Raw genomic sequence first — 15,258 nt, 5'->3', positions numbered from 1 at the left:
AAAATCTTATGCCAAATAAAACTTGTTAATTGGTTTTTATATACTGTTGGATATAGAAGGGTAAATACAGGCTGAATATCCCTTATCTGAAAATCTGAAATACTCCAAAATGCTCCCCCCCCACCAAGACTGACTGAGATAGTGAAACCTTTGCTTTGTGATGGTCCAATATACACAAATTTTGTATTATGAAAAACATTATTAAAATATTGTATATAATTACCTTCAGGCTACGTATATAAGGTGTACACGAAACATAAATGTTTCAGCTACCATCATCTTCAGTCAGTATGTTGCCTGTTGTGGAAGTTATAGACCAATGCCTTTGGCAGGCACCAAATGGGAGATCTATGGCTGCTCTATACCAAAGAGTACGATTATTTTCATTTCAGGCATGAAATCACTGCAGTTTGTCCCAAGTACAGAGTTTGGTGAGGTGCATACCCCCTGCCTCCTTAAATGTAGGTAAAAGAAGAGTGAACTGGACAGCCAGTTTCTGTTTGAGGCCAGGTTCTCTGTGTTGGTATTGTTTCTCTGGGGAAATTAATCTTCTTGATATTTCTTGATGTTTGCTGCTGCAAAATGGGTTGATAGGAGACCTGGTGGCACAGTTGTTAAATGCCTGTACTGCAGCCACTCACTCAAAACCATAATGTTGCAAATTCAATACCAGCAAAAGGGCTCAAGCTTGACTCAGGCTTGCATCCTTCCAAGGTCACTAAAATGAGTACCCAGATTGTTGGGGGCAATTAGCTTACAGTTGTAAACCGCTTAGACACTGTTAGTTCAGTATGAAGCAGTATATAAATGATGCTGTTTGTTTGTTTGTTTTTGATTTGGTTGTATTATTTCTCTTTAGACAACCTCAGGTCATGTCCAGTTTGACAATTGCAACTTTGAGAACAGTCAGCTGCAAATTCACGCTCCAGGAACCTGCCAGGTCAAATTTTGCACTTTCAGCCAGTCCAGCATCAATTTCCACAGTGTGGCCATCAGTCTCCTGGAAAATTGTGAGTTTGTTGGGAGTGAAAATGCCTCTGTGACGGTAGAAGGTTGTCCATCTTTGGACAGGAACTGGGCCTGCAAGCACTTGACCACATTGGCAAAGTCACGCTCTGTGTTGCTGCAAACTCCAGAGCCACCATTTTGTAACCTGTCAAAATTTGAAAGTCAGGGACATCTGCCAATGAGAAACACAAGGACCTGTGAAATTGTGGTAGGTGAGGACCTGGGTAATATATTTCCTGCTTCACAGACTCAAGGAATACCAAAGAGAGGGTGTGAGAAGGAGAACGACATTGTTGGAAATCTGAGCACAGCACACAAAGAGGAGGCTGTGACGATAGACACGGATTCTAGTGACAGCGAACTGAGCTTAAGCAGCGAGAATGAGGATGACGATGAGTCAGTGTACAAACTGCCTTACCAGGCCCACAGTCTGAGCCACATGCTGGCCAAAGTTATTCATGGTAGGCTGCAAACCAATGGGTTAACAGCCCTCCAAAATGACTATGAACTAAAAACCCTGCCTCAGGAGCTGCAGAAAGACAAGGAGGCTCAGTCGCTTGCCAGCGCATTACAAGGATGTCTCATTCGGAAGTGCCTTTTCAGAGATGGAAAGGGTGGCATCTTTGTTTGCTCCCAGGGGCAAGCCAGAGTGGAGGGAAGCATCTTTAAGGACTTGACCTATGCGATGAGATGCATACAAAACAGTAAGGTGCTGTAAAAGACAGGCAGTGAATCTTACTTGCCATGCTTAAGCCTGTGGTTGTGCTCAGCTAGATTTTTCCTTTTCAGACTGGTGTCTTCACTGTCTTGCAGTTTGTGCCTATAAATAGCTGTGAATATTTATGTCAACATAGTGTAGTGGTTTTAGCTTTGGACTCCAACTCTGGAGACCACGGTTCAATTCCCTGCTCAGTCATAGAAACCCACTGGGTGATCAGGTGAGAGTTACACACTCTCAGCCCCAGAAAACCCTGTGCCTTAGGGTCATCATAAGTCAGAACCATGAAGGCCCATATAGACTGCCAAAATAAAGCTGCTTCAGGTCCTTTGTAGGTATGCTGTTTAAATGATGCATGCGCTGCGCCAAAGCTGCGCTCCAGTCCTGAGTGCGGCTTTGGCGTGGCTTCCAGACTCTTAGGATGCATGCATCATTTAAACATCCTACCTACAAAGTGACCCGAAGCAGCTTTATTTTGGCCTGTCTGTATGGGGCCGAAGACACATAAAAACAACAATCTAATATCTGCTTGACCACACTTTTTATAAAAGACAGTAGAGAGGTAGAAGCTAATGATTTTGGATTTATTATTATTTTTTTAAAGTTGAATTCTGCCATTTATGTAAATTATGCAAGTTAAACTAAGGTGTGTGTATGATTTCTCTGATTTTTCCATAATTCTGGGAAACAGCTTGTGGAAGCTGTTGAAGCCCTTGCTTCTGACCATTACACATCTTACCCAGCAGCAAATCAGTGATGCCTTTGAGAATAGAATAGAAATTTTATTTTTACCCTGCCTCTCCTGTAGGATTGAGGTGGCTTACAACACAATAAAATATACAATAAAACATTAAGATACAGCATTGAAATAAAATACAATAAACACAGCACTACAAAAGCCCGTTATCCCTCCCTCCGACCATAACCTATAATTCACAAAAACAATACTAAAATAACATCTAAATTAATTTAAACAATCAAACGACAGAGAGATGTCTTCATAAACTCAAAAACAAATGAGCAGAAGAAATTTGCTTGTCTAAAAACAAAATGAAATGACAGAACAAAATGAAATAAAATGAGAGAGCTGAGATTTCTAGGAAGTTGAACTCTGCAGCTTCTCCACCTTTCTCCATAATGAAAACACCCACACCACCTGCTACCCATTTACTATGTAGCAAAACCAGAAAGCTTGAGCCCTAAGAGGGTGGCATTTAGTCTGATGAGTCACAAGCTGAAGGTCTGAGCTAAAGGCCTGGATTTCACACAGCCATCCTTGATACAGAATTTCAAGATGAAGGGACTTTCTTTTTTCATTTTTGTGTATGGTGCAAGTCATATGTTGCCTCCCCCCCGGTCATCTCCCTTGTTTTGAAAATGGCCAGTCTTTCAATCACTTACAGTTTGATGTTATGTTCTTAACCATACTGGGGCTCTTTCATAACCAGATAATGTGACATGTCCAGCTCAGGAGGGGTTGTGTGAATCATCCCTAAGAGGCAGTGCTAGGCTGTGGGAACCCTCCTTGAGTTGACATTTCTACTGCAAAGAATTCAGAGCTTCATCCAAGGAAGGTGCACAAGCAGCAGGGTAAGATTTCTGCAATGTGTGACAGTTCATGACAAGGTCTTCAAGCCTGTGTGCTTCTTTCCCACCATTTGGTGAGCTGCTCTTCCTTGGGCACTCATTGTTCTGGTTTTAAATTTTGTGTCTGATTATTTGTCCCAGGAGCAGATAGAAACTTAGGATCCTAAGTATACCAAGTAAGTAAAATGGCTAGAATATTGGTGGGGGTTCCTGGTTATGTAGAAATCATATCAGGCCCACATTAATTTCTTATGCAACTCAGAAAAGAGTCCTCGATATGTGAAGGCTGTATAGTATACAAGTGCTGAAAACAGGGGGATGGTTTCTACTGATTGCCTCATGTGGGCCAAGCAGTGCTTCATCTTGTTAACATTTCTTGGCAATAACCAAAAGGGCAGAAGTTGAATTGAGATGCAGCATTCTTCAGTGTGAGGCTGCTGTGCCTGGAGCCCATTTGGCTTTTGAGTAAAACATTAAGTGGGAGTTTGTGTGCTATTTGTTACATCACTATTGTTCCCAGGCGAAATGGTTTCTGATTACACCTGCATTTTTCTGAGAAGCCTTCACCCTGGCTTTTCCAAGTCAATAATTTGCTGCTGTCTCACTTTGTAGAGAGAAGGAAAAGGATGTGAGAAGAGAGGATTTTAAATAGATGCTTCAGTCTGAAATAGACGTTTTGTTTATATGAGTGAACAATTTAGGAATTGGATTCTTATTTGTTTTGTTCTGGTTTGCTGCATTCACAAGATTTGCAAGAGGGAAGATATGTGAGAAATGGTGATCTCCTGTTTCATTCATTAAGAACCTCTGAGGTGTAGGATAGGTGAGTTTTACTCCCAAGTGAGAAACTGAGGCCAAGGGGAAGATGAATGGCTGAATGCAAAATGGAATTGGGTCCTTGCACATCTTGTTGCTGTGTTCAGAGACAATGAGGGCTAACTTCAGTCTTCTATGGTCTGTTTTCCATTCCTTGCCTTTATCTCTTAATGTTACAGTGCCCTCTTTTCTGTCTTCTGAATTAGAGGCATATTTTAGGGACAAAGTGCATCTTTCTGTAGAAGGGGATGCTATCTGGGACCCTGCAATTTGTTTGTTTTTACTTTGTCAGTGCCATACAGAACTTAATCTCTTGTCCTCCCATTTGCTTCAGCCCCTCACTGCTTTTCTGAAAGTATTACAGTTGGCTTTCCACATTTGCAACTTTGACTTGCAGATTTGATTATTTGTGGTTTTAATTAATATGTTCTCTCTAAGGATCTCTAGGTCCTTCAGCACAATTCTACCAGAAGATGACCATAGAGTTGCAGTGGAGAACCTAGAATTTCCTAGAGAAAACACTTCTCTAGGCATTTATAGTTCCTCCAGCATGATTCTATGATTAATCTATGGCAGATGTTGACCATTGAATTGCACTGGGAGACCTGGGGATTCCTAGAGAGGTGTTCCCTCGGATAATAAGTACAGAGGTTTTTTTTTTAATTGGCAGTTTTACCACATTCATGGGGGTCTTTCACCCCAAGTGCCAGCAAATGTGGAGGGACCACTGTAGTTCAGGCACACGTACCTGCTCTACATATGTTACATCAAAGACAAATAGAGCTAAATGAATCATTTCATTTCCCTTATCCTCCTTTAGTACCCCTTTAATTCTGTTGTCGTCCAGCAATCCCTTGCTAGTTCCCAACTCTGGATGTACAGTCACTTTCCTACTTACACATAAATCATATTTGACAACACTGAAGTCACTGTTTCAGGTTTGATCAATAACACTCCCATCCTACAGTTGGTTCTAGGAACAACATAGAATTAGGTTGAATTGTGTTCCTTCTGCCTCTTCATAGATACACTTATTTAAAGATTTTAAATTTGTTATGATTGGATAGCACACTCATCCAGTCAGTGAGCATTGTTTGAGAAGAGAGGAGGAGGAGGAGGAGGTGTGTGTGTGCTTTCAAGTCACTTGTCAACTTTGTGCACGAAGTCCATGGGGTTTTATTAGTCAAGGAGTACTCAGGTGGTTTACTATTGCTTTCCTTGGAATATAGGCTACAGGGCATGTCATTACATGGCAATCTCCCTTCCAAGTACTAGCCAGGCCTGATCTTGCTTAGCGTCTTAGATCAGCCAAGATTTGGTACCTTTTGATTGTTTGGTTTAGGGTGTTTGAAGTTACCCACTATTACAACACTGTTTCTTTGGGTGTGTCCTTTATTCTATTCTCTATCAATATAATTCTGAGCATTTTGGCTGGAGGGAAAATAGCATGCTCCCAGGACTAAATTACTTTTGGGGCCTGTTGTTGTTATCCCCTTTGATCCTGTGGAGAAGCCAACCCATTTTGAGATTTTTAGGCCTGTTACAGACTGCCAAAATAAAGCTGCTTCGGGTCTCTTTGGAGGTATGCTATTTAAATGATGCATGGGTCCTAAGAGTCCGGAGGTCGCACCAAAGCCACACTCCATTCCTAAGCACCGGAGTGCAGCTTTGGTGCAGCTTCTGGATTCTTAGGATGCATGCATCATTTAAACAGCATGCCTCCAAAGAGACCCGAAGCAGCTTTATTTTGGCAGTCTGTAACAGGTCTTAGTTTGGTTGCTACAGTCTCCTCCTTGATGTACACAGTGATACAACCTCTAATATGTCTTTCCTTCCTCTCTCCTCCTCCTCTATAGAGTTTGTACCTAGAAATGACTGGTACTCTTCATTCCACTCAATTTCTGTTACAACTGTATTTATGCCCTTCTTTTAAACCATATTTAAAACGAAGCCCTCCAGTTCTGCAGTTCTTGGTCAGAGGCTCCTGGGAGTAGCATAAACACGTCTGTACACAGTGCCCCTCTCTATATCTGAGGCATGTGCCTTATCCTCTAAGACCCATTGACCTCTTTAAATAGCTGTTGTATTTAACATAGACCTTTTGCTTATTTCCACCTCATCCCAAGTGGAACCATTTTCCGCTTCACCCCTTTGGGGTGATTTAGTCTCAACCAATTGTACCCGGACTGGTGAGCCATTGTTGTGTCGGGTAGTCAGTGGCATCACAAGAGGATGCGGGGTTGCAGACCACACTTCAACCCCCACCCCCAATGGATGACACCAACCCTAGTGACACCACTGAGTGTAGTCGGCTTGTGGGCACATGGTGAGGATTGGCTGGTTTGAAGCACAATTGATCTGATTGGAGCATCTAAGTGAGGAAGGAAAGTTGAGTTTGTGATGCTTGCCTCAAGTTTGAGACAACTGAGGACTTTTATTTCTGGCCCAAGAAAGGCAATTCTCAGCTATTCAAAGACATAGGAGATTATCACATGGGAGAGACAGAGTTCTTCTGTCCTTAAACTTGACTAATCGTGTGATCAGGGATCACACCCCTGCATGCTTCTGCCATCTTTCTGCCATGGGTAAAGTGTCATGGTGCCATCCCCGCACACGTCTCCCATCGGTAAAGTGCCATGGAGCCATCATTTGATATTAATGGAAACTCCCATTAATACCAAATGATGGCTCCATGACAATTTACCCAAGGGAGAAGGATGGCAGAAGCATGTGGGGGTGTGATCCCCGATCGCGCAATTAGCTGAGTTTAAGGACAGGAGAAGGATGCTGTCCCTCCTTGTGATAATTTCCATAGCCAGGTGATTCCAGAAAATCAGTATGCAAAGGGATCTTGTAGCACATTTAAGCTAGCAACATGAGGTTTCACAGACTTGAACGTATCGTATATACTTGACTCATATATAGGTCAACAGCAGTTTTTGGGGTCACAATTATGGATTTTGATATGACCTGGAGATAAGTCAAGGATAAAACTTATGGGCATGTAACAAAAGATCTAAAGGATGGTGCAAATGAAAACAATGCCAAAGAACTTACAAAACACCAGCAGGCATAACTGTTTGTGCTCACACTAAAGGCTGGATGAATGAGAGAGTAGAAGAAGGGTGTCAGTGGTTCCTAGACAGATTACACTCTTGTCTTTCATCAGAGTATGCTTCCTTTTTCTCTATAAAAGTTAAAGTACAGGATGTACATTGGCCTGGGATCAGTTGACTCAGGGTTTTTGGGTCATTTTTTTGACTGAAATTTCTAGACTTATATATAAGTATATACAGTACTTTCTCAGAGGGTGGACAGCTCTACCACTATTTAGAAGCCAGGCATAAAGGTGACAGGCTTCCCATGTTTGTGTCTTGCATCTGGTACACCACCTTTGTGCAGTGAGGATCTTGTTTATTCTCACATGTAACCAGAGCATAAGAACATTGCTTTGTGGACTATTTTAGTTTGGACATTAGCTATGCTGGTGGGAATTCTGGGAAGTATATTCAGAAAAAAAAACTTTCCCAAGCCTTGTGGCCCATAGGCTGTAATTCCACAAACATTCCCACAAAACTGACTTTCAAACCACATGTATTTAAAGCATTTATTAAATTTGTTTTTATTCCTACCATGACCCTCAAGTGATGTACCAAAAACCAAAACCCCAAACCCCATAATAGAAAAACAAGATGTTATTTTAAAAACAGGTTATTAAAAAACTATTTTTTTAAAAAGTAATGTGGATGACCAAGCAATGCTAATCTTTGACTGACCTGTTCTGTAATTTAATGGCCAACAGACAGTCCTAGTTGTAGCATGAATGCCTAGATTAGGCTGCAAGGACCTTTGGCTCTTCAAATTTTTTGGACTACGTCTCCCACTGTCCTTTTTCATTGGGTGGGTGTAGGCCAGAACATCTGAAGAGCCAGAGGTTCCCTAGCTGTGGCATAGATGACCATATTCTCAGAGGCTATGACTTCACAGACCTGGCAAGCCAGCCTCTGTAAGACACCAAGGCTAATCCGCCACAATCAAAGTTAAGATAGCTGTAAACACCTGTCAGCCTATTACTGCTGGATAACAGTGTTTCCCCACTGTTAATACAATGGATAGCTAGGCTTAGTATTCCGATCAGAGCTTGACCTCTATGCCAGGTCAGTGGTTTGTGACTAATCGGGAAAGGAACTCAGCCATCTTCCTTTCTCCCTTTTTGCATTTTAATTAACAGAATGGGGTTGAGTCACCTTTTAAAATGAGCAAATACAGGAGTTGTAATTTAATTATCATCTTTGATATGTGCTCGCTAAGGCGAGGATATTGCAATTTGTAGATTTGTTTCTTTACGCTTGTCAGACATGGCTTTAAAGGTTTATTTAACTGGGAAAGAATTATATGCATGAATATTTAAGCCACTTATTTGCTCAAATAAAACAATGCCAGGATTAAAAGTGTCATCCCTATGTTTTTTTCAGTTTCACTGGCCTGTGTAGAATATGTTTCTAGGTGGTAGATGTTTGCTTTCACTGTCCTCTTGCTTTGCAGACCAGTAATGTCCAACCTGTTTGCGCACCAAGAAACCAATTAATCAGACCTGAAACCATCCACCCACAGGGGAGTCTACCTGCTATCTCTCTGCACACTTTCCTTAGACATAGGCATATCCTGCAGGGTAATTCTGGGAATTGTAGTCTGCAGACTTCAAGAGCTACTAGCTAGGACTTGTCTCTCATCCAAATGGCTTTAGTTTGTTTCAAACGTCTTCTGAGCTAGTGGTTATTATCCCATCTTGTGGTTCTGAATTCTTCAAGTTACCTCCTGGGGAGATCTGAAAAACCAAAGTAAGCAAGTTGCTGAGAACCTCAGTTGATTATGGCTCTGGGTTGTGAGATCACTGGTTTGCATGCAATTTTCCTCCCCTTGCAGCAGTGGATTTGCCATAAACACACACTGAAGGCAAATGGGATCTTACCTTTCTGGTAATATATAAAGCAGCCCTTGAACAATGTGGCCAGTCAGAGATGAAGAAATTTGATGATGTGTTAGATGGAAATGGCAAGACCAGCCTTGTTTAGCTACAGACACTTTTTCTCATTGTCCTAGGGTGGAAAAGAACTGCTGCTAGGCAGGAAACCTTTGCAGTTGGAATGCAGTCATTTCTTGTGTTGTCTCAGATTGTGAATGTGCTGCACATTGACTTAATCTGGTCACTGTGGGCAGGCAGTATACAAAAGATGTCTTTCGTGAGGTAGTCTTTCTGTCAAACCTGTTTACAAGTTTGAAATAAGCAAATTCATAGCAGATAACGTTATCTTGTCACCATGGCTCCAGTATAATAGACAATGCTCCACTTGGTGGAGAATAATATCAGGAGAAGGCAATTGAACTCAGATTCAGCTTGGTAGCTTACAAATGCAGGGCCATCAGGACTCAGCACCAGTGTTGGACAAGATATGATCCAGCATAGCTCTTCTTATATTTTCATGCCTATGGACTTTTTAACTTGTGTTTGGGTTGATCTTGGAAATTAAGGGGTTCTATCTGATTGTCAAGATTTTTCCATCCTCCTCCGTCTATTTCACATACTGATGATAGTGGTAGGGGTGATAAGAAGCAACAATAATTGCCATGTGCTCTAAAATGTATTGCAAACATAATCTCCCTGTAACCCTTACTATAGGATTGTAAAGTAGATAAATAGTACTGTCTTCACATATCAGCAATGATCTTGAGATATTGAGATAAAACTAACTGAGGTAAAAGGGCAGAGAAAAGAACTTGGAACAGGGACTTCTGATAGTGTATCTTAGGGCATATCTACAAGGGCTAAATTAACTTGTTTCTCCCCCTGTGTTGTGCATCACCTTGTCTTCACAACACAGGATCAAATGCCATATTTGACTGCAGGCTATCTAAACAGCGGAAGGGCAGTTCTGTTGCGAATTGAGGCCATCCCTGCATTAAATCAATTTTAAAAACTCACAATTTTTTATCTTCTTAAAAAATCTGGAGCACACCGGAGCAACGGGAAGCCGATGCTTATACAGTGTCCTGCTGTGCTACCTGCCACTCCTGCCACAGGTGCGGGCTGCTCCCGCTGAGGTCCCAGTGAGGGGCCCAGCCATGTAATGGACTCTGGGCACTTCATTTCTGACCTCAGAGGGAGCAGCTAGTGCCAGAGGAGGTGGCGGGCAGCACAGTGGGATCCTGTAAACAAGTACCTGGCATCGCTCCAGAATAGGGGGGGGGATTACAAATCTGAATAAATCAAGAAATAATATAGGAACGGTATTAATATTGTAATACAAAATATCCAGTAATACACAAGTGAACACACAGGAATCAATAACATTTGTTGAAGGCATATACAACAAAGTAAAACTTAACAATCAAATGCATGACAATAACACAAATTCAAGGCGTATTCAAGACATACTGTATAATGCTTGACAGAAGCTCACATATGTTAAAGGCATATACAGCCAAATGGAAACTTAACAGTCAATTGCATGACAATAATACATGGTAAGTTGGGTGGGTGGGGGGCAATTTGGTTCAGTTTCAGGGCAAGAATACTTTGGGATCTGCCAAGAGTATTCTGGCCCGTGTAGACCTGGTCTTAGTCTCTCTTATGCTTCTAAGGACCTTCCCAAATCTTTTTGTATAAATATAGTTGGATAACTTCCTCCTCCTTCTCCTCCTCATCTTCTCCCCATTAGGTCATAATGCTGAAGAATGACATTCATCAGTGCAAGACCTCAGGGATATTTCTGCGCCTTGGTGCAGGGGGCTTGATTGCAGAAAACAACGTTCATTCCAACTGTGAAGCTGGTGTGGACATCCGGAAAGGAGCCAATCCTCTGATCCTGGTATTGATTCTTGCCAATCTAGATTTGATGTAAGGCAATAATTAAACGTCAACACAGTTAACGTGGGATTTGTGTAATATGATTCTCCCTGAGTGTGGGCATTTGTAATAGATAAGGGGTAGGATGGAGAGATACTTAACTCCACCAGTCCTTCAAGAATCCTTTGCCAAGTGCTATTTTCCCAGCACTTGGAGAAAAAATAAATAAACTTGTCTAAGGAGGAAAGCAGTGTGTGAGCTTAGCTTGGAGGGAGCAGAGAAACAGCAGGCACCAGAAGGGTTAATATTTCCCTTCCAGAAAGACCAGGGTTCGATTCTCCACTGATTTTCCCATTCTTGTGCCACCACTGTGTTCACGCAGTTGGGAATAGCAGGTTGGCTCTATAAGTTGATAGTTGTGTTGGCCTAAGGCTACCAGTTTTATACCAGACTGCTCTTTCTGTACTTTATGAGAGATGCTGTGGCCATACTACCTAGGGGGATTCTGGGATCTGTAGTTTAAAAGGTAGCTTCTCTGATATCTGGCCTGGATGTATACTGTAAATGTAATTTTGCTGCTTGGGCATGGATGACCTTTGACAACAACGTGCTCTGCAGAAATTAGCAGCAAAAATTAGCAGGGAAAGCCTTTCAAACACCAAGTTAAAAGATTATTACTTGCTAATATCTGTAAAGTAAGCTATATTTAAAGGTGCAGCTGGAAAGAACCTGGCAGGCCTACTGGAGATGCTGTTGATCTGACAACCCTTTAGTATTCTTATTTACATCTGCCCTAGATGGGGGAGTTGTTGGATCAGATCATCTGTTTGATTAATTGCTGAATGAAAATGAGAAAGGTATGATGGGAATCATTTTTCCTTTCTTTACACAGTAGCTGTTGAAATCAGGGAAGAAAAGATGGGGGTGATCAGAGCAGAAATGCCAGGTTTTCTCCATGGAGACTCAAAATTGGATGTTCCATTGTCAGATAAATTGCTTTTTGCTTTTAAGGGCCTGGGTGCTTTTGTCCACCCACTTACTGACCTTTCTGCTATTGTCCTTCACTTCATATAACTGTTCTATCCCTCCTTCTTTCCTTTTATTTTTTGCACTGGTGCCCAAATAAAACCACAGTGTAATAGGATCCACAGTGGCCTTCGCTCCGGCATTGTTGTCCTTGGCAACGGAAAAGGCATCATCCGTAGCAATCAAATATATGGAAATAAGGAGGCTGGCATTTACATTCTGTATAATGGAAACCCTCTGGTGAGGTAAGTGTCTGAGCTGGGGGTTTTCTTGCCATTTCAGTTGTCATTGGAAATGGGAAATGTGGGTGCAAATGAACACACAGACACACATCAGTTAACAAGGAATATTGAGGTTTGTTTTTTAACAAAGCATTTTGTGAAAGGGGAGGAGTTGTTTTATTCTGTCTATGACCCTCTTTCTTTGCACTTGTACTAGTTATTGGAGGAGTGGTTTTCATGTATATGCTGGAATTTGAATCCTTCAGAAGGTGACCAGAAGGTCCTCAGAACTAGTGAAAACTGGAGATAGCTCTTGTGGATTTAATGGTTGTATAGAAGGAATTTCAGTAGGTGTTGTTTGTTACCTTGGTTGCATGACAAGCAACATATGCTGAAATTTCCACTCCAGCCTTCACTCTGTCAACCTAAGTCAAAACAGAAATGGTGGGTGAGCTTTGCAGAAGGTCACCTGGCCCTCTTACTGTTCAGCTTCCCTCACAAGATGTATATGCTGAACATTAGTCTAAATTCAGTGCTGTTCAAAGTGGTGTTTTTGGACTGGCATGAGGCCTTGGTGAGTTGCCAGGAATTAAAAAAGAAAGAAAAGAAATAGTAGTCAGCGGGCACAAATATGGTGCCAATCCGTAGCATAATAGAAAAAAATAATTGCTGGTCTTCACGTTACATAGCTTGAGAAGCAAAGCTCTAGATCATGCAAAGCAACAGAGGCTGGCCTTGATCAGTCTTCCCCAATGTACTCCTTAGATACATCAAACCACAGTGTCCAACATCCCCAGCCCCTATGACTATGGTGTTGATGGGAAGTATAGTGCCACATATATGGAAGGCACTAGGATGAGGCAGGTAGACTTAAAACATGACCCAGAACTTTTTCTAGTGGTGGTTAGTTTGCCTACTGGATAGGTGAGTTTGAGAAAGATCCCTAAAGATAGAACAGATTCAGAAAAGCATGCATATTTGGTGAGAAGGTGTAAAGCAAAGTTGAATGTTATGAAGATAGTGTTCTGTATGGGAGAAAAAGTACTTTCAGACAATAGTTGTTCTTGTGCCTTGTCCTATACCCCTTCCTATAATATTAATGATAGGAGACCTTTGAGTTTTTGTTTCCTGCCCAAACAGAGAGAGTAGGCAGGGGAGAAACTGTATTCCTTGTTCACTTCAAGAAATGGAGCCAATAGGATCTCAGGAATATCCTCCTGCCCCAAAAGTGTTGCATTCCCAAAGAAAAGTTCCTGAAACCATATTCTTATGTTTCTGTGCATATGTGCCCTTTATACTAAAGGATGCCAGAAAGTCAGTGAAATAGACATGCTGGTTGCTCCACAGACCCAAGAGAGAAATCTCTTATAAATTGATATAGGCTGCCTGGGAACAATTAACATATCAATAATATCTTCTTTGGCATAACAAGTTTCTTAGATGATCTGCCTCTTGTTTTTGTTTTTTTTAAGAGTGACAAACTGATCTCGATTATAGTAGACTTGTGTGGGTGCTGTGACAGGGCTGGCTGTGCCCAGCCTCGCAATTGAAATGAACTCTGCATGCTGAGCCACTTGTTCTTTTAAGCACATTTCCTCTAGACCTAATAATTGCATCATAATCACCCCCCTTAGACAGCTGCCTATTTAGAAATTGGTACAAAGCTGGCAGGTCTGCTTCCCATCCATTACAGGAGACAGACTGATATTGACCCTTTTAGTCTGGAGATTACTGAAATCCAGTTTGCCCTTCTCAGATACTCTCAGAAGCTCTCAAATGCTAAAGCCTACCTGAGGTTTTTATTGGTTCCTCCCCCCCCCCCAAAAGGCCGGGTGATTTTTATATTTTGAGCTTGACAGGCACAATGGCATGACAAATATTTGTGAATTAGTGGAAATGTTGCTTGCCTTCAAATTTGAAGGTGACTGTTCATGCGTATAAAATGTATTTATTTATTTACTTGATTTATATTCCACCTTTCTTCCAGGATTTGGGATGCAAGGCAGCTTCCAGCAAGGTATCAAGAAAGACATAGTATGCAAAGGGATCTTGTAGCACCTTTGAGACTAACTGAAAGAAGGAAGTTAGCTTTCATATACATCCAGATGCACGTGCATCTGAGGAAAGTAGGCTCAAGTCTGTGCAAGCTCCTGCTACTTTCTTCCAGTTAGTCTCAAAGATGCTACAAAATCCCTTTGCATACTGATTTTCCAGATTAACACAACTATGTTTTTGAAAAGCACAATGTTATATACAGTATATATAAAGTGAATTAAATAAATTGTACTATTAAAACACCAATTCAAACAAAACACCACACCAATCATAAATAAGTACTATAATGTAAAAAAGTTAAATACATAGAAAACAAAGAGCTCATAAACGACACAATCTTCAAACAGTACTTTGTGTGCTGCATGAGGCTGATAGGTCAAACTTTTTACTGGCCAAGGTAAGTAGCACAGTGCTACTCAAATGGTCTGTGGACCAGTGCTGGTTTGAGAGTCATTGACTGCTGGTCCATGGAGAGTTTCCAGAAAAGAAATAAACTGTTGCAGCCAATGGACCTGGATATGGTACATGTCCATGGCATATTAGGAAGAGAAATATCAGCCTCCCACATCAGATAGCTTGAGAAGCATTGATTTAGCAGGACAGTGGCCAGCATGTGTCATCAAAGGTTAGAGCAGTTTTTTCCAACCTTAGGAAGGGGGAACATATGATCCTCAGGCCAAGTCTAGCCAGACTTCACTCTACAGGAAGCTTCCTCCATACTTGAGATTTCTCTGGATCACCTACTACCTCTGGTAGTTCATGCAGATTGAGGTCAATGGGTATTTTAGCCCAATATATCTGGAGTGTGGCAGATAGAAGATTTTTTTCTGTTTGATTAGGACTGAAGAAATGTAGCTTCAGCTGTCCACTGAGCCAATTTTATTCCCCCTGCCAATTTTATTATTTAAAAAGTCAGTGAAATGAGTTGGGTTGAAAGAGAGGGGGAAAGACTGACCCAATTACATTTTGTGAAAGCACTA

The 15,258-nt window shown here is 41.5% G+C and overlaps 1 protein-coding gene across 2 annotated transcripts in view; it reads left to right on the top strand.

Moving 5' to 3' along the window:
* The first annotated feature begins 865 nt into the window (after nt 1-865).
* The window catches only part of FBXO10 (F-box protein 10), a 31,816-nt gene continuing 17,423 nt past the window's right edge, over nt 866-15,258 (top strand). Inside the window, exons 1-3 of one of the 2 annotated variants that reach the window (XM_042455154.1) lie at nt 866-1,010; nt 10,849-10,998; nt 12,111-12,247. In XM_042455154.1, the coding sequence (XP_042311088.1) occupies nt 873-1,010; nt 10,849-10,998; nt 12,111-12,247 (425 nt within the window). In that variant the 5' untranslated portion in view covers nt 866-872. Of the gene's footprint in view, nt 1,011-1,630; nt 1,713-10,848; nt 10,999-12,110; nt 12,248-15,258 lie in introns of those variants that run through there. The other variant, XM_042455155.1, reaches the window with a different exon arrangement.

Source organism: Sceloporus undulatus, chromosome 2 (genome assembly GCF_019175285.1).
Source record: "Sceloporus undulatus isolate JIND9_A2432 ecotype Alabama chromosome 2, SceUnd_v1.1, whole genome shotgun sequence".
Lineage (NCBI taxonomy): Eukaryota > Metazoa > Chordata > Lepidosauria > Squamata > Phrynosomatidae > Sceloporus > Sceloporus undulatus.
This window is presented reverse-complemented; position numbering and strand designations above follow the sequence as displayed.